At 31.1% G+C, this 24,728-nt stretch overlaps 6 protein-coding genes across 6 annotated transcripts; 4 read left to right on the top strand and 2 right to left on the bottom strand.

Moving 5' to 3' along the window:
- The first annotated feature begins 875 nt into the window (after positions 1-875).
- On the top strand, positions 876-3,306 carry LOC119832603 (ribosome biogenesis regulatory protein homolog). The gene is made up of 5 exons (XM_038356285.1): positions 876-1,113; positions 1,303-1,581; positions 1,813-2,032; positions 2,281-2,543; positions 3,110-3,306. The coding sequence occupies exons 1-5, from the start codon at positions 965-967 to the stop codon at positions 3,261-3,263; spliced, it is 1,065 nt and encodes a 354-aa protein (XP_038212213.1). The 5' UTR covers positions 876-964; the 3' UTR covers positions 3,264-3,306.
- A 3,066-nt stretch (positions 3,307-6,372) lies between these two features.
- Positions 6,373-9,325, bottom strand: LOC119832654 (DNA fragmentation factor subunit beta). The gene is made up of 4 exons (XM_038356352.1): positions 9,083-9,325; positions 8,785-8,920; positions 7,912-8,100; positions 6,373-7,682 (listed from the first exon to the last, which is right to left on the bottom strand). Exons 1-4 carry the CDS (start codon positions 9,185-9,187, stop codon positions 7,057-7,059), a joined length of 1,056 nt encoding a protein of 351 aa, XP_038212280.1. The 5' UTR covers positions 9,188-9,325; the 3' UTR covers positions 6,373-7,056.
- A 1,113-nt stretch (positions 9,326-10,438) lies between these two features.
- On the top strand, positions 10,439-13,234 carry LOC119832232 (thymidylate kinase). The gene is made up of 6 exons (XM_038355885.1): positions 10,439-10,819; positions 11,134-11,234; positions 11,430-11,577; positions 11,953-12,070; positions 12,310-12,396; positions 12,653-13,234. The coding sequence occupies exons 1-6, from the start codon at positions 10,741-10,743 to the stop codon at positions 12,750-12,752; spliced, it is 633 nt and encodes a 210-aa protein (XP_038211813.1). The 5' UTR covers positions 10,439-10,740; the 3' UTR covers positions 12,753-13,234.
- A 20-nt stretch (positions 13,235-13,254) lies between these two features.
- On the bottom strand, positions 13,255-18,166 carry LOC119832231 (protein penguin). The gene is made up of 8 exons (XM_038355884.1): positions 17,412-18,166; positions 16,711-17,116; positions 16,190-16,317; positions 15,792-15,957; positions 15,231-15,407; positions 14,677-14,908; positions 14,269-14,468; positions 13,255-13,447 (listed from the first exon to the last, which is right to left on the bottom strand). Exons 1-8 carry the CDS (start codon positions 17,930-17,932, stop codon positions 13,271-13,273), a joined length of 2,007 nt encoding a protein of 668 aa, XP_038211812.1. The 5' UTR covers positions 17,933-18,166; the 3' UTR covers positions 13,255-13,270.
- Positions 18,167-18,655: 489 nt separating this feature from the next.
- Positions 18,656-21,793, top strand: LOC119832576 (DNA excision repair protein ERCC-6-like). The gene has a single exon (XM_038356245.1). It carries the CDS (start codon positions 18,795-18,797, stop codon positions 21,579-21,581), a length of 2,787 nt encoding a protein of 928 aa, XP_038212173.1. The 5' UTR covers positions 18,656-18,794; the 3' UTR covers positions 21,582-21,793.
- Positions 21,794-21,933: 140 nt separating this feature from the next.
- Positions 21,934-24,712, top strand: LOC119832133 (dual specificity mitogen-activated protein kinase kinase 6). Its single transcript, XM_038355731.1, has 3 exons — positions 21,934-22,287; positions 22,467-22,632; positions 23,608-24,712. Exons 1-3 carry the CDS (start codon positions 22,220-22,222, stop codon positions 24,382-24,384), a joined length of 1,011 nt encoding a protein of 336 aa, XP_038211659.1. The 5' UTR covers positions 21,934-22,219; the 3' UTR covers positions 24,385-24,712.
- Positions 24,713-24,728: the final 16 nt, after the last annotated feature.

Below are 24,728 nucleotides of genomic sequence, written 5' to 3'. Positions count from 1 at the left end.
ATGACAAAACTTGTTGGCGTCATCAGCATTAGAGAATTCAACAGAGACTCGATTCCTACCTATCTTTTTGATGCCATCCCGTTTAATGTTTTTAATACCATTCGTAACTAAAAGTTGGCCTACCTTTATAGATCTCAAAGTTGAACCAGAAGCGGGATCAGTTTCATTTTTATTTATGTGGACAAGGAATGGGCCAGTGTCTGCTTCAGAATACCTTCTTTCACCGTCAGATAACATAGGGTGAGTATAAACTGTCTGGATAGATGCCGCCATAGGATTATTATCAATGGAAGTTTTTTGGAGTTTTGTGAGGTTTGATATTTTATCCTCCAAATGTCTTTTCTGAGGAAGGCGAGTCTGCACATTTTGAGAAGAATCGTTCGGATCAGGGGGATCCGGCGGATCCGGAGGGATATCCATACTTAGATTAGATTACTTACTACTAAACACGATAAACTACAACCAATAAAAACAAAAAAAAAAATCGTAGCTTGACTGAAATGTACGCCAAATAGAGGGCTAGAATGAAAAATTTCTCAATAACACGTGCATTCACTACCACAAACAAGCATCGACCGACATAGATTTTAATCACAAAATACAATGTCAAATCAAATGTGTTATTTTGTTGTGTTTTGCTATGTCAAAAAATTGCCAAGTGACGCGAGTTCATTTTTAAATTTTCATGGTAGCGTTATTTAACGCCTATTAGCATATAAAAACAAGAAAAATCATTATTCAGCATACACTTTAAAGAGGAGAATTTCTAGTTTGGCATATAAAAATTAAAATAACATTTTAACGTTAATTTTAAAACGAAACTCCACTGTCATAACTAACTGAATTTTTCTGTTGATAGCTGTCAACTACAAACTTCAACTTGATATTACCAAATACCACATGTTCTTGATATAAACGTTGAAAATTATGATAGGTTACAATACTTGTTTTTAAAGAAACTGAAATGGATATAGTCAACGAAATTTTAGAACGGGAACAGAAGAAAGCGGAGAAATATAAGCCTATCACTGTTGAGAAGCATTTAGATGTTGAATTTGATGTCGGCACACTTGCAGCTTATGACACAAATGATTTAGAAAGCAAGCCACTGAAGTAAGTTTTTATGTTTCACCTTTATTTTGCCTTAATCAATTCATTACAATTTATTGAATTTGATACTTTTTGCGACCATTATAATACAAAAAAAAAAGAATCCTTTTAATATTTATTTCATATTTAACAAAATATAAACATTCGTAAAATACGTAGATATTGTATTCAATATGTAAATAAATTTTGCAGATCAGAAAAAGACAGAGACGCGTATTTGCAAGCGTTAACACGCGATAACACACAATTATTGCTGAACAAAATATGGGAGCTACCAACAGAGAGGATAGAGGAAGCCATTGTAGTGCGCCTACCCCAACCCACGTCTGTATTACCGCGAGCTAAACCAGTCCCCAAACCTAAGCCTCTGACCAAATGGCAAGAGTTTGCTAAAGCTAAGGGAATAACTAAACAGAAGAAATCCAAGTTGGAATGGGATGAACAGTTACAAAAATGGGTGCCTTTATATGGGTAAGGATCATTGCAATAAAATTATATTATTGGTATTTCTTGTATATTGAAGCAACCTGAAAGAAGCAGAATCTGTCTATCTTACTGTGTTATGGTTTTTATGTAAAAGGAGACTGTGCTGAAAATTTTCCTACTTAAATGCTAACTCTTTCCCTAAATTTGTACTGTAACAAATAGAAATTTTTGTTTTTTTCAGTGAGAACTTTATGTTTACACATTTTATACTTACAGTTTCAAAAAATCTGCTGCGGAAAAGGAGAAGAATTGGCTAATTGAAGTGCCGCAAAACTTAGATCCTATGACAGACATGTATGAGAAGAAAGCTTCGGAGAAATCTGAGAAAGTCGCCAAGAATGAGCTGCAGAGATTGAAGAATATTGCCAGAGCTAGAAAAGTCAAAATACCACGAGTGGGAATTCCAATCACTTCAGACAAAGCTACATCTTCACAGGTAATTATCTATTTTTTTATTAGGTAATATTAACAGTTTGAAATTGTTTTAATTCTAACCCGGACAGTAGGTTTAAGTTTAACCTAGAATTTACAACAAGGTAAGATTAAGCTTAAAGTGCCACATTCCCTTGTAATAACATTTATCATTTGATTTGGTAAAATTCTTAATTGATCCCTCATATAACAAGCCCTTTTTGCCTAGCAAATACACACAAGTAATTCTAAAAATAAATCATTTAATTACAGTTAGCCACAGCCACAACTGTAGCAAAGGCCTCCACTGCGTCATTGGGAAAATTCCAAGACAAACTTCCTAAGGAGAAAGAAGCTAGAGGAAAAGGAGTACATGAACTCATCCCTGGAAAGGAGAGGAAAAGGAGACTCCCAGTGCCTACTCCTCAAGTGGAGAAGGAAAACAATCTAAGCATGATTGACAGGATCTTAAAGAAACGGCCCAAACTTGATATGGAAAAGGCTGTGTCGAAACATATACACCAAGAGCAAGTCCAGTGAGTTAAAAAGACAGATTAATTTTAAGATTTTTTTTATCAAAAATGTCTTGTTGCTTAATAACTAATTAAATGAGAGCTGACTATACTATAATTTAAAGATACTACTCATTACCGCAACTCACATAGACAATATGAGTAGATTAGCAATGAGTAGAATTACTTGATAGTTATATTTTTACCATTTTAGATGAAAATAGGAGTATTTTCACCTATTTTTATCTCCTTTTTCTTTCTCTAATTATTAATTTGGTTTTTTTAAACAATTTTCCCCATGTTAACCCTTAGAAGTTTCATTTCCATGACTAATATATTTGAGTAAAATAATTTTTCATTTGAATTTTCAAATCCGGCTAAATGTTTTAGCAATATTTAGATTCAACATGTACATTGTATAAATCTGTTTCATACTTGAGAAATAAAATGTATTACAATTATTACAATGGTCTACTACCCCATTTTTTATAATACACAAAATAGTACCCGGTTTTTTATTAAATTACATAATATGAATATTATACTGTCTGCTTGACTCATCTGAAGTTACATTTCCATTTTTTTTCCAGGAGATCGGAAGAGAAAAAGAACTCAAAACCAATGAAAGGGCCACGTAAGGCAAAGGGTAAGGGAAATGCCACAAACTTCTCTGCTAAGAAACCCAAAGCTGGAAAGGGACAGCGGAATCCTAACAAAAAGAATCCTGGAAGGAAGAGGCGGTGAAGTAGTTATAAGTCAAAAACCTTATAAAACATATTATACTTTATGCTCTGGTTTTCTTTGTAGTCCTTCATCCTTATGTATTTAAGCTCGCCTTTCATCCAAGAAACTAGACAGAAATGCGGGTAGACTAGCCTACAGGCTCATCTATTAAATTACTAGGAATGTCATGTCTCACAATCTATTGAAAGTAAGTAGTGTTATAAAAATGTATGTTATAGATTAATTATATATAAATATTAATTTTAATATCTTTATCCGTTTTAAATATCAAATTATATTATTAAGTATAGTGAAGGATGGTTCATTTATTTAGTTCGGACAAAGGTCCCCTGGCGCGAGAGTAGGACCGTGGCATCTTCCGAGATGCATCAGATAACGATTAGTTTATATGGGTTTTCGGTGATAGCTGTTCCTGTTTGTATCGTGTGCTTCGTTTAAATACTAGATACCTTTGTGTACTCCTGATAATATTAAATACCTTCATAGACATTAGACACGTTAAACTAAAGAAACTCTTCATCTTAAATTTTATTTTTTTTCATAACTATACCCCTTCGATGATGACAATTTATAACCGAAGCTATAGGTAGCTTAATTTTTTTATATATTTGTTTTTAAGGGCGAAATATTTAATTAAACAGCTATGTTTTAACATACAGTACAACATTGATGTAATAATATTTTCAGCTTAGTTTAATAGTTTATTTCAAATGAAAGTCTTTTGTTCGATAAATAGTTTTATTCAGTAATTGTTACATTAATACAGATTTAAAATATAACCTCCGTAGACTTTTATACAAATTATATATTGTAAAAGTTGACATGATTAACTAATTTAATTGGAATTGTAAATTTAAAATCATTGTTGTGTTTTACAAATATAAGAAAAATACGAAAAAAAGGGAGTTGGGGGTTTGAGTCCGCTATGTACATGTTCAGTACAATTCGCCGTTCGTTTGAAAACATGAAAAATATAAATCAATGAGATCCAAGACGACATAAAGCTCAATTGAAACTTTGCCTGAAACTCGTAATATGCTACGTCTAATGTAACTATATACACGAATCGTATTTCTAGTTAATTACATACTAACATCACACAAAAAAATAAGCTCTATAACATCGGAGAAGGTAATATTAATACTGTATATCGAAAATTTCTAAAACTCTCTATCTACATCAACAAAACAACTATTTCGACGTGATAATTTAAGACTCCTTTTTTCTTATATAATATACACATAGTTAAATGCACGTACATCTGTTAAGTAATATTAACAAAACAAAATCAATACTTTATGCGTCTTATAGTATATAGTGAAGTCCCGTGTCCCCTAGCCCTAGAGGGGCAGACGATATACATCTGTTTCGGTGATCGATTTTCTTTATAGACAAGTAGGTGATCAGCCTCCTGTGTCCTGCCATACTGAGTTATTTTTTTTTAATCCTCACCGCGAATCGAGCCAAGGACCCCTCGGTTTTGCGCTCACGCGTAAACCACTACGCCGAAGAGGGTATCAATATGGGTGTTAGGGTTAAACCAAATTCTTTTGAACCCATTTCTTAACATTTTTCTATAAACAAAATGCTGGGAAGAGAAACTTAATTTTAACGAATACAATTTTTAAATCTTTAACGAAAAATAACTAACGATAAATTAAATGAACACTAAATTGGTCTTATTGACAGTAAAACCGTCGTTTATTATTCTATTATCACGTCGATACTAATCCTATAACAAAATTTTCTATAAAGCTATTTTGGAAGCGTCTACGTGTACATTTAATTCAGCCCAAAGATGTTGTGATGTTTATGCAATTTATATACAAGTACCATCTAGGAGTTATTTATGATGCATTTTATACTTCATTGAAATAAAATGGCTTAGACCTTAGATTTATTAAACGGAAAATGCATTGAACATCACTACAACTTTTTCTACTTATCCAATAATATTGCTCTAATAACATTTATAGTAATAAAAATATCTCTTCATCTATAACATTAATCAAACGCTAATATACATTTAAATTTATTTAATTTCGTTACATATTTAATTCTTAATAATTCTTTATTATTCCATGACAGATTACAACCATTAAATTCTTTATAATAAATGAATGCATGAAAAATTGGCACAGAATCACACTTCCCTAGATTTGTGTTTATATATTTAATTTATTAAATAAAATAATACACACACAAATATATAATTTAAATTCAAACACAAACGTACAATGTTACCTACAACAAAGTTTAACAGACAGACACTCAAATAAAAGAATATAATTTCATGTTTTGTTGTTTTGTCCTTTAACATACGGTTTCTTTAAAAATCAATTATGAAAACCCTCAAACTTTTCAAATCACTTAGCATATATTATATAACATTATTGTTCTATATTTAGAGGCAGAGAAATTGCTATCTAATGACGGAATAGCTGAGTTGAGGTTGAGGTATCATTTTAAAACTATTTTCTTAAAAAAACATTTTATATCAATACCTCTATAGTGTTTAGTTGTTTCATACCGAAACAACTTGTGATTTATATAAAAATACCAATTTCAATTTATTTATTTTAATATTTCGAATAAAATCCGCGTTGACTAAATAAAGTATAAATTACTCAATTGAGATTAAGGATAAATCAAAAAATCATTTGAAAACACAACTTTTAAACAATTTTGTTGCTATCTACAACCCTGTGTTTAGTAAAAATTACATAAAAGTTATAATAAAATTATTCACTTAGGTATAAAAACTAAATTTCGAGTTTGCATATTATTAACAAACATATGGTACATGTGTTACATGTTAAATAGTGATGTAACTCTTAAACAATGTCTATATACAATTTGATACTGGCCTTAAGCAGTTTTAAGTAAAATCTACGATAAACCAAAAACTAAAAAAAAATATTTAGTGAGAGTTATTTATTAAAAAAAATCGGCATGCCTACATTTTTCAAAATTCAATCAATGAACAATGAGACCGTCTAAATGTTTTTAAGTAATTTGGCTATGTACCTATTACAAATAGCCAAAAACCCGAAAAAGAATGAGTCGCGAGTCAAAGAAATTACGAAAAAATAATTCTTTTTTTTTTTCAACATTTTATATCTTATATGAAACTAAGTAAAGCCAGTAACAAATATCTTAAATCTAACTCAAGGGACAGGAGATCAATTAAGGAATAGAAAACTTTATCTAATGACAATAATTACAACAATAATAAAATGTAAATAATCACTACTTAGAAAGGCTACTTGATATATTAAGGACATTGCCCTTAATTGGGGCAATAATTTTATTATTGTTCCATTACCTTAGTTATATATGACACAAGACTGTGTCTGTGAGTGATTTCTATAGATTCTGAATATTTATTTCATATAAAAAATAAATCAATATATGTATGAAATGCAAAAATAATAACTTTAGTCACACATATTTCTATACAGTAGGTACCTACTATTTAATTGTTTTTTTTTTAATCGATCTGCTTAGTGCTAACTTTATTCAGATTAGATCTCAATACATTTAAAATACATTGTAATGTTTAACTCAAAAACTTCTTTTAATAAATATACCAAAAGAGTATACATATTATAACAGGTGTTAAATTTATACTTAAAAATACTCTCGAAATTTTAACAAGTTTTTAAGTACAAAGAAGAATAAATCATATAACATTTAACATGATGTTGCAATATCTCGTTGGATTCTTATTCTTAATTGTTTTATCTTATTTTAATATAATTTAAAGTTCATAGATAAAAATATACAATTAGATTTATTTTGCCATACACTTATTACAAATGGTGTAAACACCAGACTCTGCTTCATGTTTGCCTTTATAATGACAAACAATGTGAACAAGTTTCAAATTTTCCCGCGTAAATATTTGTAGATAATATCTATCAGTTTCAATATTGTAACATAGAGAATCTTTAAGACAAGTTCTGCAGGTCGCATCGCCTTTATATATATTGTCAATGGCTTGGATAATCTGTGGTATTATAGCTCTAGATAATTCGATTCTGTGATCCATATTCCATGTTTGAAATATAATGCGTTCTTCACGACTTCTGTATGGATTAATGATATGTTCATTTTCGTAAGCACACTTTTCATTATTCCACAGCCCGCCACATTCAAAAAGACCAGATTCATTGCACAGTCTTATCTCTTTCTCATGCTTTCTGTTAAAATATCCTTCGTTATATTTGCTACTCTCCAACAACTTACGTAGATCTAAGAGGAACTGGTCAATAAGTTTCTTACCGTGCCCATTCCTGGAACATGTATACAGTTCAGAAGATTGTAAAGCTGTTTTTGTTTTGTAGTAATAACCCCTCATTCTTTCTTTGACGCGTTTGGACATGGATTGTTCTTTTGTTTTCTCTGAAGGCTCAAGACCTGAAAATGAATATTGAAACTATGTGTATAGTACACAATTTATGTCTTCTGTTCACTGAGGGGCCATTCATGAAATCATTAAACATATTCTTCCCCAATACCTATTATGACATAAAGCTGTAACTGCAATATTTAAAATTTCTCTTCTAAAAGTTGTTTTTATATATAGAATATTACATATAGTTAGTTATGTTTAAAATTGAAGAATATAATCTAAAAAAATACACACCTTCAAACCATTCTGGATGTTGACTTCTCTCACTAAGCATAGTCTTGGCATTATCGGCTGCAACAATATATCTCTGGAAAACCTTGAATTTTTCCCGTAGATTTGTATCAAGAAACTCTTTCGCAGCAAGTCCCGTATCAATGAAATCTTTCTTTGCTGTTCTAATCAAATTGTAGTAGTAATCAAAGTCTGTAATGAAATAATAATTTTGCACCAGTTATAATAAAAAAAAAGTAATAACACCACAGTGTAAACTCTTTTAATGAATTTCGAGGGACTAAGCATTATTCTTTTATACTCAAAATGACTAGAAGCTAAAAAATTAAAAGTTCTAAGTTGTGGGTAAAGATGTGACCTAATGAGATTTCCTACAACTTTTTAACAGCTTTTTTACAATTATAATCTATATATATAAAATTCTCGTGTCACAGTTTTCGTTGCCATACTCCTCCGAAACGGCTTGACCGATTCCTCTGAAATTTGGTAAGCATATTGGGTAGGTCTGAGAATCGGCCAACATCTATTTTTTATCCCGATATTCCTACGGGATACGGACTTACGCGGGTGAAACCGCGGGGCGCAGCTAGTCTAATATATAAAATTCTCGTGTCACAGTTTTCGTTGCCATACTCCTCCGAAACGGCTTGACCGATTTTGATGAAATTTTTTGTGCTTATCCGGTATCTATGAGAATCGGCCAACATCTATTTTTCATACCCTTAAATGATAACAGTAAGGCAGAACAGGGTTTGCCGGGTGCAGCTAGTTATATATAAATATAAATTCACACAATTTAGTACAAAAGTTGTTAATCAAGGAACCTTCAAGCAAATGAAGGGTTTTCAGACACTGCCTCATAATTAATAAACATACCAGTTACCATTTGTTCTTTTTTCTGCAATAATATGAATAGTGTCTGTGGCGGTAAGGTCTTCAAGTATTCGTCGTCATCCACCAATGTGCCATCCTCTGCGACGTGTAGCCGGCACTCCGCGCAGCTGACATTGAACTGAAAACCGACATACTGAATCAGGTCAGGGCTACGAAATATATGTCAAGGATGCTAGCCTTGACCCAATTTACCAACAGGTACCAAGTACACAAAGGTAGAATCCATCTATTTGAGGTCTAAAAAAGTTTTAAACGCGAATATACATTTTAATGTACTTACGCCTAATTTTCTGCATGATTTCTCAATAAGCTCTTGTAAATTTTCCGCGGCAACGCCGATTTTCTTTTCTCTATTAACGTCCGTCACCTTATATCCCTTCTTCATTGTCGTCTACAATGGTTTAATTTAATAGCAATGTAAACAAAGAATTAAATATCATCGGAATGATAAGACTAAAACTTCAAGCAAATACGAACAGTGCGAAATTCTATACTAAACTGGACTCTGGATTCTGAGTCTTGTCTGGACCATTTGACATTTCAAAATTCAAAGTAGTTTGATTACTGACATACATAGTTTAACAAGTGATATACCTACATTGCTGACATATAGAAAAGTCAAATGTCAAATGTCAAGTCAATGTTTTCTTTTTTCTTCCATTATGGCAATAAGTTTCAACTATTTGCCAGTGCAAGTCAATATTATTGCCATGGGCAATGGATATCCATTATTGTTATGCAAAATTGTCATTAACAGAAAAAAATATAATGAACATCCATGTCATCTAATAGGTATATAATTTAAACATTCTAAAGTTCAAGAGTTTGTTAGAATGCGCAAATCTCATAAACCGTTCAATCAATTTAAAAAAATCCTGTCTCTATTGGATATGTATGTGATCCCTTAAGGGCGAAGCGGTGGCTGACCGGTTGGAATATATGAAAGTTATATATATATATATATATGGTTACGGTTCACTTGACTTTTTGGATCTTTTTTTTATTTGGTCATCGTATGTTCCTATTGACATAATGTGTTTTCATTTTTTATAATTAACTACCTGCGCCAGGCGGTTTCACCCACGTAAGTCCGTATCCCGTAGGAATATCGGGATAAAAAGTTGCCTATATGTCATTCCAGTTGTCCAGATGTCTACGTACCAAATTTCATTGCAATCGGTTCAGGATAGGATTAATCAAATTTTCACCCTCAAGTTGGCCCTCCTTACTCGATGTATTTATTTTTATAATTTAGATTAATTAATTTTGATTATTTATTCTTTGTTTGACCTCTAGTGATAATTGTTCGATCATGTAAATAATTTAATTCTTAATTATCATTATTTTCGGTGAGCAAGCCATTACCTTACACAATAATACATTATTCGCGGAGTTAATGATAAATTCAAATCTCAGATATAAATCTGTGTGTACCTATTTAATATAAATAAGATACAAAAATAAAACGTACATAAAATGAAATGAAATGAAATATTATGTATTTAATGGATACGTAGACTGCTTGATACTACCAAATGGACTTGTCTTGGTCGTTTATTGTAGAAGGAAGACATTTGTTGTCTGTCAATTTTCATTTGGCTTAAAGGTCTCGTAACCAAGCCATTAAATATTAAAAAAAAAAATTTGTCAATTTTCCCTCCAAAGTTCACAAACGCTGTTATCAAATAACTAAAACTTTTAACTGTTTACCTGTTACTGGTGAAATAAAAGTACTTAAACGGGTATAATCCAATCATTTCTATTGTACTGTATAATTCCCAAGCTGCAGTTTAGCCAATTTTAATACTACCCAGTACCCTATTTAATTCTACAAAATCTTTTTCGAAACATATTTGTATAAATTTAACGTTTAATTCAAAACAATACAGTGACGGTAGACGTAAATACACTTCAGTTCAATTAATTCAAATTCTCAGAATGATAGTAAAACGAGGTGCTTTGATAGTTATTGAAGGGGTGGACAGAACCGGTAAAACAACACAAGCTAAGCAACTAGGTAAGTGTTTGATATTTAAAACATTTGTTTTATTTCATGTATGTGATAATGTGTTTGTTAATTCTATCGGCCAATAGACCTAATTGTATATGTTACTTTATTTACTTTATTTTTGTATTATTGATACTCACTACTCTTATTCATCTATTCATAAGATCTCATCATCATAACATCTCTTAATTATGTGACATACATGGATTTAACTTAATATTGTAAATCATATATGTAGTGCTGAATAAAAGAGTCTACTGTAATGTTTATAAATTAGACATTATTCCCAATAATTCAGTGTTCGACACAAATTTATGTTTCAGTTGAGAGTTTAAGAAAGAGGAATATACAGGCTGAATATACAAATTTTCCAAACCGCAATACAGAAATAGGAAAAGTGATCAACAGTTATTTAACATCCAAGGTTATTTGTTTTAATGTTCTTTTTTAATACTTATTGGTGAAATTTTTAATGATGTATTTTTGTATAAGATTTAATTAATATAAGAGATAATTTTGAGTAATAAATATATAACAATATCAAATATAATCAGTGTTACAATGATTTCCTTTACTCCGTTATTCACATCCAAATATAATAATAAAATGAAATTTACAGAATGACCTTCCAGATGAAGCCATTCACCTATTGTTTTCGGCAAATCGCTGGGAGAAATTGCGAGATATTATCAAAACGCTGGAGACAGGCACTACTATTGTTATAGACAGATATTGTTTTTCAGGAGTGGCATTTTCAGCTGCTAAAGGTATATATAAAAGTTAAAAACTTAAGTAAATGAATTGTCAAATTAAGTTTGTCATTTTTTATATGAAGTCTACTTTTTATATTTTCTCATTTTCATATGACTTTTGTTTCATCCCAACTGTTTTTATAAATAATATTGGAAGATGTGGATTTTACTGCAAAACCTTTCCACTACTTGAAAGTAGTGAAAAAATTTAATTAATTTCTAGACACATTGAAATGTGTCATGAAATTAATTAAATTTTTTTTGGGGCAACTTTTATTGTGTATAAGTCTGACATCTCATAGATGTTCAAAATAAATTCTATTATTTTTGTATACTATGTTCTTGCACATTGACACATTTTAATCAATTTTTTTCCATGAAATCTCTCAGGTCTTGACATAAATTGGTGTAAGGGAGCAGATGTTGGGTTACCAAAACCTGATAAGGTATTTTACCTGACAATCCCCCTTGATGTTATGCAAAAAAGAAAAGGTTTTGGAAATGAGAGGTAAGCTATATGTGAAAAAAATTAATTTTAATCTAGCCTTGTGATTTTATCACTCGGTTGAGTTTTGATTATATAAATTTATGCATGTAGGTACCCTTTGCCAATTTTTTTACATATCTATCTACATTTAATATATATCATACAACATACATCATATTATATTCTGTGTGTGTATGTATATTGTACATCACTGCTATTTGTTGACATTACTTTTCAAATTAACTCATTATCAATTTTAGGTATGAAGTACCAGAATTCCAGAAGAAAGTAATTGAAACTTATGAGCAATTGAAAGAAAATGATTGGGATGTTTTAGACGGTGACAGGTAAGCTTGCTAGTTAACACATTTTATGATATTCATTACATAAAAATGATTATTTTTCTGGTAGAGCAAAAATAATTAATATAATATTTATTTAATATGGAACATGTTAAATGAAATATTAATAAAATCATAAATTATTAATAAAATTTTGTTTTCACATTGTATGTGAAGATAGTAAAATTATGTTATATATAGCTGCTTTTAGCCATACCTACAAAGTTGTTTTATCTATTGCAAATAAATGTTTCGTTTTCAGGACTCCGGAAGAAATTCAAGAAGAATTACTGCAAAGGACATTAAATATTCTGAACTCAGTTGAAAATTCTTCAATTGGTAAGATTTGGACAAAAAAATAATTTGACAAAACTTATTAATTAGATAACATATGTTTTAACATAATTGGATTTTATGTGTAAGCTTCTACCAATTTGAAATATTTATATTATTATAAAACATATCTTATAGGCACTAGTTAAGTGAATTAATTGTAGACATTTAATTTCCACTGTCTTTTATAATTTTCAAATTAATCAAATTTTACAAAATGCATGTGTGTACGGACTGATATTAAATGTTACATATATCTTCCAATTATAAAAATAACTTCAAGTAAACATTAGTTAAATTATTTTTTATAAATTATTAGCATATATGACTTGTAATATTTAATTATGAAATGTTACTAGTAAAAATTCCCAATTGTGCCTTGAAACATAGAGTACATACATATAGACGAAAATAAAATTAATTTGTCATTTCTTTATAGTAAGCTTAATCCAAGTGAAGTAGTAGTAGTAATTAAATTGTAAATAAATAATCGTTAAAAATGTTGATAAAAATAAATTAAATAAAATAAAATTCATCATTTACTGGTCTATTTATTTTCAATAGATTTAAGAAGTAATTTTGCTCCCTCCGACGACTGCTGCTTTAATATTTTGGCGTGTGAGGATATCTTCTTCTTCAACTTCTTGGAAATAGTTTCTGCATTGTTCTCGATTAATTTCAGAAGGAAGAAACATCCTCTGTTTGTTGGGAGCCATACATTCAGCTGTAAAATATTGGTTAATTAAATTTGACATTTAACTTTAACCATTTGATAAAAAGAAGTATACGGGATGCGTTTTCAAATTTGACTGAAACATGAGCTATTCTTTGAAATATTTTGTGACTATTTCAAACTATATTAATTTAAAAAAAAAACTAAAACATGCAAAATATAGATAAGAAATAAAATAGGTTTCTCCTATTAGCAGATAGTATTTGGAGAAAAGTTATTTGAATTGATGTCGTAAAAAAGGTTATGTATTTCCTCCACACAAAATTTGGTGTGTGGAGTTTCATTCAGGATCCTTTCAATTCCTTCAATTCCTACAATTCTTGCAATATTTTTTCGTAAAAATAACCTAGGAAATGTAGATTACTACATGGGAATATCAAATATTTGGCGCTATTCACATTTTAGAATAAGATGAATTATAAACTCAATAATATGAATAAAAACCTCTTATTTTGAAAAAGTTAAATATATGGTTATTGTTTTTTGATCTAGATTAAATTTTAATAAAACAAGCAGCTTAAAATTTTAGCGGGTTTGATACCGATCTCTTTTTGACAATTAGAAACATCACTGATTTAAATTTTAAACATAACATTTATGATTAATTCTGAAGAAGGTTTTTTTCCTTCCATAATAGTGATAAGTTTCATCTATTTGCCAGTGTCAAGGTTATAAAGATAGGAAAACAATTTTTCTTTAAAGATTTTAGCATAAGAAGAAATTAATTTCTTTATATAAACTTATTAAAAAAAAAGTTTACAAAGCTGAAAAATGGTTTCATTAACAGAAAATAAAACAGTTTTCGTAATTACCGTTTCCGCTGATAAACATTCACAAACAGCATTGCCCAGTGTGAAATTGGAGGGTGTTTGATCTAAAGCGGCAAGCTTTTTCAAACACATGTGAATGCCGGCATCCTCCACAGCTAAAACTTCTTTATCATTCACATTTATTTTCCAATTCTCCATACAAATGACCCGAGCTAGAGCTTCTAATATTTCTTTTGATGATTCTGTAAGTGAATGATATTAATGTCTCATATAAAATGACTGTTGGGGTATTGATCTTGCAATCTTAATATTTTAAGTCTTGATTTCCACAGCAGCACAGCAGCAGTTATATATTATATCAGGCAATGTATTAACCTATTGAAAATTTGTTTTTAAACAATATATAATACACCAATTTAACAATATTGTTATAACCCATTTAATACCCACCAATAGACAACACAGCAATTGCAAGTAACATAGCAGATTTGCTACTGAGCCAGAACTGTGGGTCAGCTGCCATATCCTCCTTTAACCCGGGAAGTATCGCCTCTCGCAATTCATTTACACGAATATCCGCATCCTTTTTCGAGGTTCCACTTTTGAAACCTTCTTCAAGGAATTTGATGAAACTTGGGTGGAACGCCGCTGGGTCCTTCGGTTTGACAAGCCAATGGAGAGTCTGCAAAGTTTATTTCATTTGTTTATTGTGTCGCATAGTCCATTCATTGAACAAGGCTATATTTTTTAACAACATCACATAGGAAAGAAACACAAAAAAAAAGGAATATATATGTGCATAAACAGGAAAAAGATTCCTTTTGTCATCTAGATAAGAATAAAAATACTGTATTCCTATTATTTCATCAGTACACATTTTTAATAAATTTTTATTTAATTTCAATTTGCATTACATAAATAAGTACCATATTGCAACAACATTTTGAGAAAATGAGCTTTCTATCTCATATGGTACAGTAAATAAAAAAAAAATAATAGCTTACCATATTACCCCAATGATCTTTCGCAATGTCCTTCAAATTACTGGCAATTGTAGATACAATAGTTTTCTTTACAAGTACTGTGTCATCGACTGAGTCAAATATGGCAATCAACAACCTGTACCCTGTCTTGTGTTTGCTTAATGGCACTACATGCTCCTTCACCACTTTAAGTATTGCCTGAAAAACAAATTTATTCATGCATTATGGCTATGGAATGTTTCTATCAAACTAAATATTATTATACATATAATAATTGATGAGACGAGACTGTCTTTTATTCTCAATACTTTTTTTTGTAGGGTTTGTTTCTCAATAGGTCTGTGGGTTTTCAAACAATTGACATAATTCTTTTTGTATTTGATAGGAATATATTGTCATTTGGTTACATAAAAAAATTTGGATTGACACTTCCCCCAAGAAATGTCAGTGACCTTTTTGTAAAGAATAGAAACAAGCATATTTTAATTTTTTGTATCAAATATGTAAATAATTCGAAAACAATAAATTTATGTAGCACATAGACATATATCTGAAATGTCACAGTAATTATTAAATTCTTACCTTCTTATCCTTATTTGTTCCTTGCCACACACATATACAAGCGGCATTGACTCCTGGTAGGGAATTACTGAGTGGAACAATTAGGGGGCTTAGAGTAGAGATCATTTCTGCTCTATCTTCTGAAGAACACTCCCTCACATAGTCATATAAGACTGAGTGCAAGAGCCTATAATAAATGTTTTATTAAAGACAATGTATAACAAACCTGTTTTTCCAGTGATCTGATTTTTTTTATGATATGGATATGATATTTATAAATATTTTTTAACCAGTTTCATTGACTAGTTGCTGTTGCAATATATTCAATCTATGCAAGTGAGGAGTTACAAATACAAAATTTTAAAAATGCCCAGTTTCAATCAATCAACACACTTATTATAAGACCAACTCATACTTACTCACTGTCATGAAGGTTTTTGTCAAGAATCCTCTGCACATTGGCCTTACAAGACTGCAATATAGCCGACTTCATCTCGGGGCTGTCTTTGTATGTATCACTTAGAGTTTTCACTTTGTCATCTTTTGTCTGGAATATTATGTAGATTAGTATGACATTCATTTTCAAAAACATAAAAACAAAATAAATACAGCCAATAACCAACAGATAATGTGGATAATATTAAGACTATAAATGAATTCTCATGGCACAGATTGTACACCTGTTTCAAACTAGATCAGCCTTTTGTATTCTGGCAAACTAAAACTTTTCTTTTGAGTTCCCACTGGGGATTGAACCAAAAACTAACACCTTGTTTCTAAGCTCACTTTTGTATAAATATAAAAATTAATACATGTTTTGTATTAGACTTAGCAGAACTTGCACTTGAAAAGATACATAAATGTTGCTTTTAAAAAACATGCATAGAAAATGCAATATAATGTGAAAATTCAACTAGTGCTTAGATTTACAATCACTTACATTTTTATACATATCTCCATAGAATTCTTGCTGCATATATAACTTTTCTTTTTTATTTGCAAACTCGCCATATGCATAATCTAAAACTGGTGCACTAATTGTGTGGGCTGCTAGAACAACAATGTGGCCAAACAATTTACCAATAACCTGGTGTCGAATGGCATCAGACCCATACTTCAATATGCGTTTCACAGAATGGTGCGCATACTTTGACTGCATCATCGGCACCATGATATCCATGATCTCTTTTGTAATATCATTCTTGATATCTTCTGAACCATATTTTAACAACACCTGTATAACTCGACTCAGGTCATGAGTAAGTGCTATTGATTTGTATTGATTTTTCAATAAACCATGCAGTTCCTTACAAGAATTTTCACGGAAATCTTGTTTTACAACTTTCCTAAAAAAAATTAACACAATTAATAGAATTGTATATTAAGTTACATAGACATAGAACTACAGATCATAGTAATTAACAATACAAAGCTAAAAAACAATAAAATACCTACAAATATATACTTTGTATTTTCTTGTTTGATTGTACGTGAGTATTATACATTTAGAAATTTAACGTATTTTAAACACCATTTATTCATTATATTATTAGCCCGACTCCCCGTGACCAAGCTCGCTGTAAAGTGTTCAATATGTTGTTAAAAAGTCTTATATTTCTAGATTAAACGTAAGATTTTTACCTTTGTATTTGGGCTGAGAGTAGTTTAGCTTTGTGTGATATTTCAAATATCTCTGCTGAAGCTTTTGCTTTACGCCTCTCCAGTCTAAGAGTCTTCTTTTCTTTTTTCATTTCCGACCATTTTGGCTTTTCTGTTTGTTCATCTTCTTTTCCTGCTGGACCTTTTTTACCTTTAAAACCTTGTTTATCGTTCTTCCAACCAGCCTTGCCTTTTGTTACCGACCATTTTGCCTTCTCTGTTGGTTCACCTTCTTTTCCACCTGGACCTTTCTTTCCCTTAAATCCTTGCTTATCATTTTTCCAACCAAATTTACCCTTTGCAAAGCTGGGTTTATCTTTCTGACTCTTAACCGGAAACCCGGGTTTGTTGAACTTCTTACCTTTCGCAAAATCCTTTTTTCCATTTTTATCTTTGATGCTTAAATCTTTAACTGTGTCAGGTTTAGATTCATCGAATTGCACCTTCTTTTTTTTCGGTGGGGAAGCACTATCTTCTGGAGCTTTTCTTTTAATTTTCTGCATTATTTTTAGAAGAGGTTATTGCGGGTTTATTTTGATTTGATTGTTATATATTCCAAAGGCGAACAACAGGTTAAGTGAGCGTAAATTATAAAAAGATAATGGTAATGTATATTCTCATAAATTATTCTTATTTCATTAATTTACGTTAAGTTTTTCCACGTGCGAATATCCGACATGGGCATCGAAGAAAAGTCAACAAAATTGTACTGAAGTCTGAACTGTCAACTTCTCGTTATCCATCATCAATGTCGCCTTAAATCACATGTAAGCCTAAAGCACAGAGTAAGTAAGACATTATATTGTTAAATGTCATCAAGTTCTTTCTTTTTATCAACCAAGCATCATAAACATATTTAGCGATCAAAACGACAAGTACGTGGTACCTAGGCACTATAGTAATACAAAGTGTAATACTTAGTCTAAATCAGAGGTAAAAATGTATACGTGACCGATGTCATAAACTATACATATCATATGTACAATTATGACCATACTATAGAATTTAAACTATATATGAAATTTATAGATATAGGTGGTTAGGTACGGTACCTACAGAATCGGGGCTATTAACGTAGTATTAATATTATGTTATCAATATAAACAAGAGTACGCTGCGTTGTCTGAGGTATATTACCTACCTACTCTGTGATTGGGTCTATGAGGCTATTTTTAATCTGTGTCTGGGTCCCAGACTCTGGGATGTATATTGTATACAACTACAAAGTACAAGTACAAGTCTAGTCTTGTTTCATAAATCTAGTTTGCTTTTGATAAATTTAAATTCAAACAATTTTTCGTATTGAATGACTATTGAATTTCGATTAATAAATGTTAATAGCGACGAAAGAACTGTTTTATTAAAATGGTGGATATTATAATAAATAAATATTTAGAAACACAATTAGAATTAGCTAAAAAAAAACAAGTTTCAAAAATTGTCAACGAGGACCAAGTTTCTGATAAAAGTAAATCTGCTGCTGGTCGTATAGCTAAGAAACAAGATAAGCTTTCAAAAATATCCCAAAGTTCTGGTAAATGTAAAGATCAACGCCAGAAGTCTACAGAATACGAGGAAGATGAGGAATATATTCCATCATCTGACGATGAAATTGAAGTGCGCTTGCCGAATCTAGCTACGTCTTCTCGTTCCAAACAAAACGTTAAGAAGATAATAGATGACGGTGACATCAATCTATACAATGAGAGAGTTGAAAATTGGAGAAAAAGTTTAAGTGAAATTGAAGCTGGGGTTTTGAACCCATCATATATGTCAGCAGACATTCAATATATTTTAGATGCTAAAAAAAATCCACAGGAAAAGCATGAACTTCAAAATGGACTATGTATACCCATATATATTTGGAAGCAATTGTACAAGTATCAAAGAATTGGTGTTAAATGGTTATGGGAACTCCATCAGACACAGTGTGGTGGATTATTAGGAGACGAGATGGGGTTAGGTAAAACAGTCCAAATAATTTCGTTTCTGTCCGGATTAGCAACTACAGATAGCGGAACTTGGGGTGGACTAGGTCCTTCTATCATAGTTGCACCAGCAACAGTAATATTTCAGTGGGTATCACATTTCCATTATTGGAACCCTTCATTAAGGGTAGCAGTTCTACATCAAGCTGGCTCACATGGTGGCACTCATCATAAGCTCATTAGAGACTTACATGAATCACATGGAATATTGATGATAACTTATGCAGGGATAGTTAAATATGCGAAAGATCTTCAAACAAGAAAGTGGCACTACATAATTTTGGATGAGGGACATAAAATAAGAAATCCAGATACTCAAGTTAGTAAACTTGTAAGAAAGTTTGATACACCACATAAATTGTTGATTACAGGGTCACCTATGCAGAATAGTTTGCAGGAACTATGGTCTTTATTTGACTTTATGAGACCTGGTCTTTTAGGAACACATACTGCATTTATGGAACATTTTGCCATCCCCATCACACAAGGTGGTTATGCAAATGCCACAGATATACAAGAGGCTACTGCTTTAGAAATTGCAAAGGCTTTAAAAGCAATAATAACCCCATACATGTTGAGGAGAACTAAAGCTGAGGTTCAAGATTTCATTCATTTGCCAGAGAAGAATGAACAAGTCCTGTTTTGTGCACTCAGTCAGGAGCAGAAAGATTTATATATGGGCTATCTTATGAGTGCAACAGTCCGTAGCATTTTAGATAAAGAAAGTAGGTTTGGGGAACCCCTGCGAGCAAGAATTTTGGTTGCTCTGTCAACTTTAAGGAAGATTTGTAATCATCCTGATATTTACTTATATGAAGCATTTGATGAGACAGAAGAAATTGATCAACAATCTTTTGGTCATTGGAAACGGTCTGGAAAGATGTCAGTTGTTCATTCCTTGCTTAAAATTTGGCAGAAACAAGGGCATAGAACACTTATTTTTACCCAATCAAGAGCTATGTTGTGTATTCTAGAACAGCACTTACAGAATTTTGAATTTAAATATTTAAGAATGGATGGTAGTGTCAGTGTCGGTCAGAGACAAAGTTTAATTAAAACCTTTAATGAAAATCCTGAATATTTAGTTTTTCTTGCTACAACAAGAGTGGGTGGTCTAGGTGTGAATTTGACTGGAGCTGATAGAGTTATAATATATGATCCAGATTGGAATCCAGCAACTGATAATCAAGCCAAAGAGAGAGCATGGAGAATAGGACAGCAAAGAGATGTGACTGTGTATAGACTTTTGACAGCTGGTACCATTGAGGAAAAAATTTATCAAAGGCAGATATTTAAAAACTTTTTAAGTAATAGAATACTTGTGGATCCTAATCAAAAAAATATTCTTACAACCAGCACTTTACAAGGTCTCTTTACTTTAGACGAACTCAATTGTGAAGGAGATACAGAAACAGCATCTCTTTTCAAACACACAAAGGTAAATATTAATGAAAAGATTAAGTCAAAAATAAAAAATGGTAACACATTCACTAGAAAAAAGTTATATGCTATGAAAAGGTTAGCAAAAGAAATTAGTAAGAAAATATCAAAATCATGTGAAACTCAGGAATCTTCCTCAGAAGATCCCAGAGAAGCTTATAAGAAGAAAAGAAATATGCTTATAAATCCACCCCAGGTTGAAGTACCAGAAACTAAAAATACTTTAGATGATAAGGAAGTAAATGTTCCATTTGAAAATGTCCTTTCAGAATTAGACATTGTAAATCAGCATGTGAAAAGAGATTATGAAGAAAATTTAATTAATGAAGTGTTAAACAATGAAAAGGTTGAACCTACTTCAGTTTCTAATGAGACTAAAGACATTGAATTAAATAAAGAAAAAAAGGTTTTTGATGTTGAAGATAATGGATCCACCATTGCTAATACATCACGAAAGAGAAAACATTCCGAATGTGAAACAGAAATAGAAAATCTGATAGCTATTAAAAAAGTGAAGCATAAAAAGAAGAAAAAAGAATCAGAAATAAAAATGACTGATGATGATTATGTATTAACAAAATTATTTGCTAAGGCTGGAGTTAAAAATGCATTACAACACGATGTCGTTGTGGGATTGGCAGAAAAAGAAAAAAGGCTTAGGATGAAGGAGGAAGCTGTTTTAAAAGCTAAAAAAGCCGTAAAGGCCTTGAAATTTTCGTCATAATCTTTTTATATTATGTTAAGCTTACACTTTGTACTTTGTGATACTTGAATTTAAGTGATTTTTCAAATTAATTATCAGAAATAAATATAAACTTATTTTTGCAAAATAAATATTTATAACAGTTTTCTATGATATTACTATCTACTGTCATTTGATTTGTACTACTTCCGAATTGCATAATACTAACTTATTTTTGAGCTGAGAGTATACAATTAACGTACAAGGTCTTCTTGTTATACCTAGCAACTACTCACTAGATTTTTATGAGGTATTTAAACAAAAGTTTTAAATAACCGATTTTTATGGCACTGGTAATTTTTAATGCGTCTATATGTCTTATGTGCGTGGCAACATTATCTTCTAAATGTCACATTCCTAGAGGAAGAGGAGTGAGGAATAAAGTCAAGAATCAAGATCGAGGTTTGATTTAATTGAAAACGTAAAGAAAAGCTTTTACAGCGAAAAACAAGCAAGGCATATAAATTTTACGTCTATTTTCTAAAAATATTTTATAACATGTCCGTCGTTTGTGGAAAATTGTGAATTTTATCATATAGCGCTAGTGATTTGGTTTGGATCCTATTGGAAATATACTTGAGGCATAATCGGTGTTATATTGTTCGTAAATAGCACCGAATATGTCGGGCAGAAGAAAACCTCCGCCGCCTGGTTTTAGTTTCAAACCTCAGGAGGAGCAAATGGATGTGTGAGTTGAATAATAAAATAAGCTTGTATTTCATCATTAATGTGTATTTCGAAATTATAAAAATGAATGTTATTTAATATGTTTTTATGATTTTCCTTGTTGCTTTTAGGGTTGTCAAATTAAAACAATTTGATAAATCTAAGTGTTGAAAGTATGAATTATCCTTTGTTCCTTTTCAGGACGCCTCCAAGGAATCTGGACAAACAGACAACTATAACAGTGGATGACAAAACATTTACAGTCCATGCAGATGATCTGGTAAAAATATGTGACCTTGGTCGAGGAGCTTATGGTATTGTTGAGAAGATGCATCACAAACCCAGCAATACCACTATGGCTGTTAAGGTGCGTATTTTTTTTAAGGCTTGAACATGATATCTTCTATTGCACATGGAATTTTTTAATGTGAGTTTTAAACTGGGATTAAATAATCAATTGCAATAAATTTTTTATTTATATTGATTTTCATAAAGCAATTACAACAAATTAACTCTAATCTGTATGTTGAGATGTCCATTAGTACCTAAAGATATGTTTATTCTATTTTTGGTCACCTATTCTTTTAAATTTCATTATATGTTATGAATAACCTGCATAAAATATTTTATGTTCTTGTTTTAACCATGGCTTATTTACTTGCTTAGGGCAAAAGAAAACTTAAAAACTTGTCAGCCAAGTAAAGTTCCTAATATAAATAATGTTAGAATAATAAGACACAGTAAACATACATATGATCCGGGAGTTTGATTCAATATTTACACTTTGTAAACTGTTTCTCAATTTTTTTTTCCAATAAAAATAACTCACTGGACCTTCTCGATGTATCTATTTGTTTCTTTGATATGGATATATTTATATAGCACTCGATCACATATATATTCAACGGTAAAAGCATTTTTGAAGTCAGTCCAGTTGTTCCTGAAATTAGCATAGTCTAACAAATAAACAAAATCTTTATATATTGGTGTTGATTAGCTGACCTTAAATATTTCATATGTACTCTCAAAAGGAATATTTTCTCCCATCTTTTGCAACATTTAGCACTGATTTTTATATAGCATATAGCCGTAACTGTCCACAATAAGTGGAGTATAGATCACATAAATATATATTCAATATTTACCTAACTTAGCTTGATCAAACAATCAACAAATAATATAAAGCTAAAAAAGCTAATAAATAATAATAAAAGCTATTAAGTAACTGTAGATATTGAGTATAAACAACAAAAAAAAATATATATATTGGTGTTATTTAATTTACGTTACAGTAAATAATTTTACATGAATTGATTAATTATAATATTTCCCATAATTTCAGAGAATATCAGCATCTTTTAACAGCCAGTCTCTGGAATTAAAACGCTTGCTTATGGATCTTGATGTGTCTATGAGAGCCAGTGCTTGCCCATACACAGTTCACTTCTATGGTGCTATGTTCAGAGAGGGTGATGTTTGGATCTGTATGGAAGTCATGGATATGAGTTTGGACAAATTCTATACTAAAGTTTACAAAAACAACAAAACAATAACTGAAAATATTCTTGGAAAAATTGCCTTCTCTGTCGTCAGTGCCTTGCATTACTTATACTCAAAATTAAGAGTCATACACAGAGATGTTAAACCTTCCAACATACTAATCAATAGAAAGGGTGAAGTGAAAATGTGTGATTTTGGTATATCTGGATATTTAGTTGACTCAGTTGCAAAAACTATTGATGCAGGTTGCAAGCCATATATGGCACCAGAACGAATTGATCCTAGTGGAAATCCAGGACAATACGACATCCGCAGCGATGTCTGGTCACTTGGTATATCTTTGATTGAACTAGCCACCGGAAAATTCCCCTACAACACGTGGGGCACTCCTTTCGAACAATTAAAGCAAGTTGTCAAAGATGATCCTCCCCGACTACCGAGTGGGCAGTTCTCCCCTGAATTCGAAGACTTGATTACGAAATCGCTGCAAAAAGATTATAAAAAACGACCCAACTATGACGCTTTACTCGCACACCCATTCTGTATGGAGCACAGCCAAAAGGAGACTGACGTGGCATCATTTGTTCAAGAGATACTTGATATACCTGACGACTCCTAGTACTATAATTTGTTTATTTTACCTACCTATAAGTACAAGTGTTTAGTAACTAACAATTTAGATTATGGAGAGAACATAACTCTTGTCATTAACACAATAATTTATGTTAAGCAAAAGGTTAGCCATGTAGATGTGTAGTGACGTAACAGGCGATAATAATTACGTAAAAATAGATATACTTGAAACAATGTAACGCTAACCTCAAATTGTGGCCTCTTAAATTGGCTGGCGTATTGTTACGACCACGACTGCTATACGTACCGTACCTATAGCATTTAACTTTAACACATCACAAGGAAATTAGTCGTAATAAAATATTTGTTTACAATTAAGGTGTTTTAATG

This window comes from Zerene cesonia, chromosome 15, assembly GCF_012273895.1.
Source record: "Zerene cesonia ecotype Mississippi chromosome 15, Zerene_cesonia_1.1, whole genome shotgun sequence".
Taxonomy (NCBI): domain Eukaryota; kingdom Metazoa; phylum Arthropoda; class Insecta; order Lepidoptera; family Pieridae; genus Zerene; species Zerene cesonia.
Note: the sequence above shows the minus strand (reverse complement) of the source record. Positions and strands in the feature narration are given on the sequence as shown.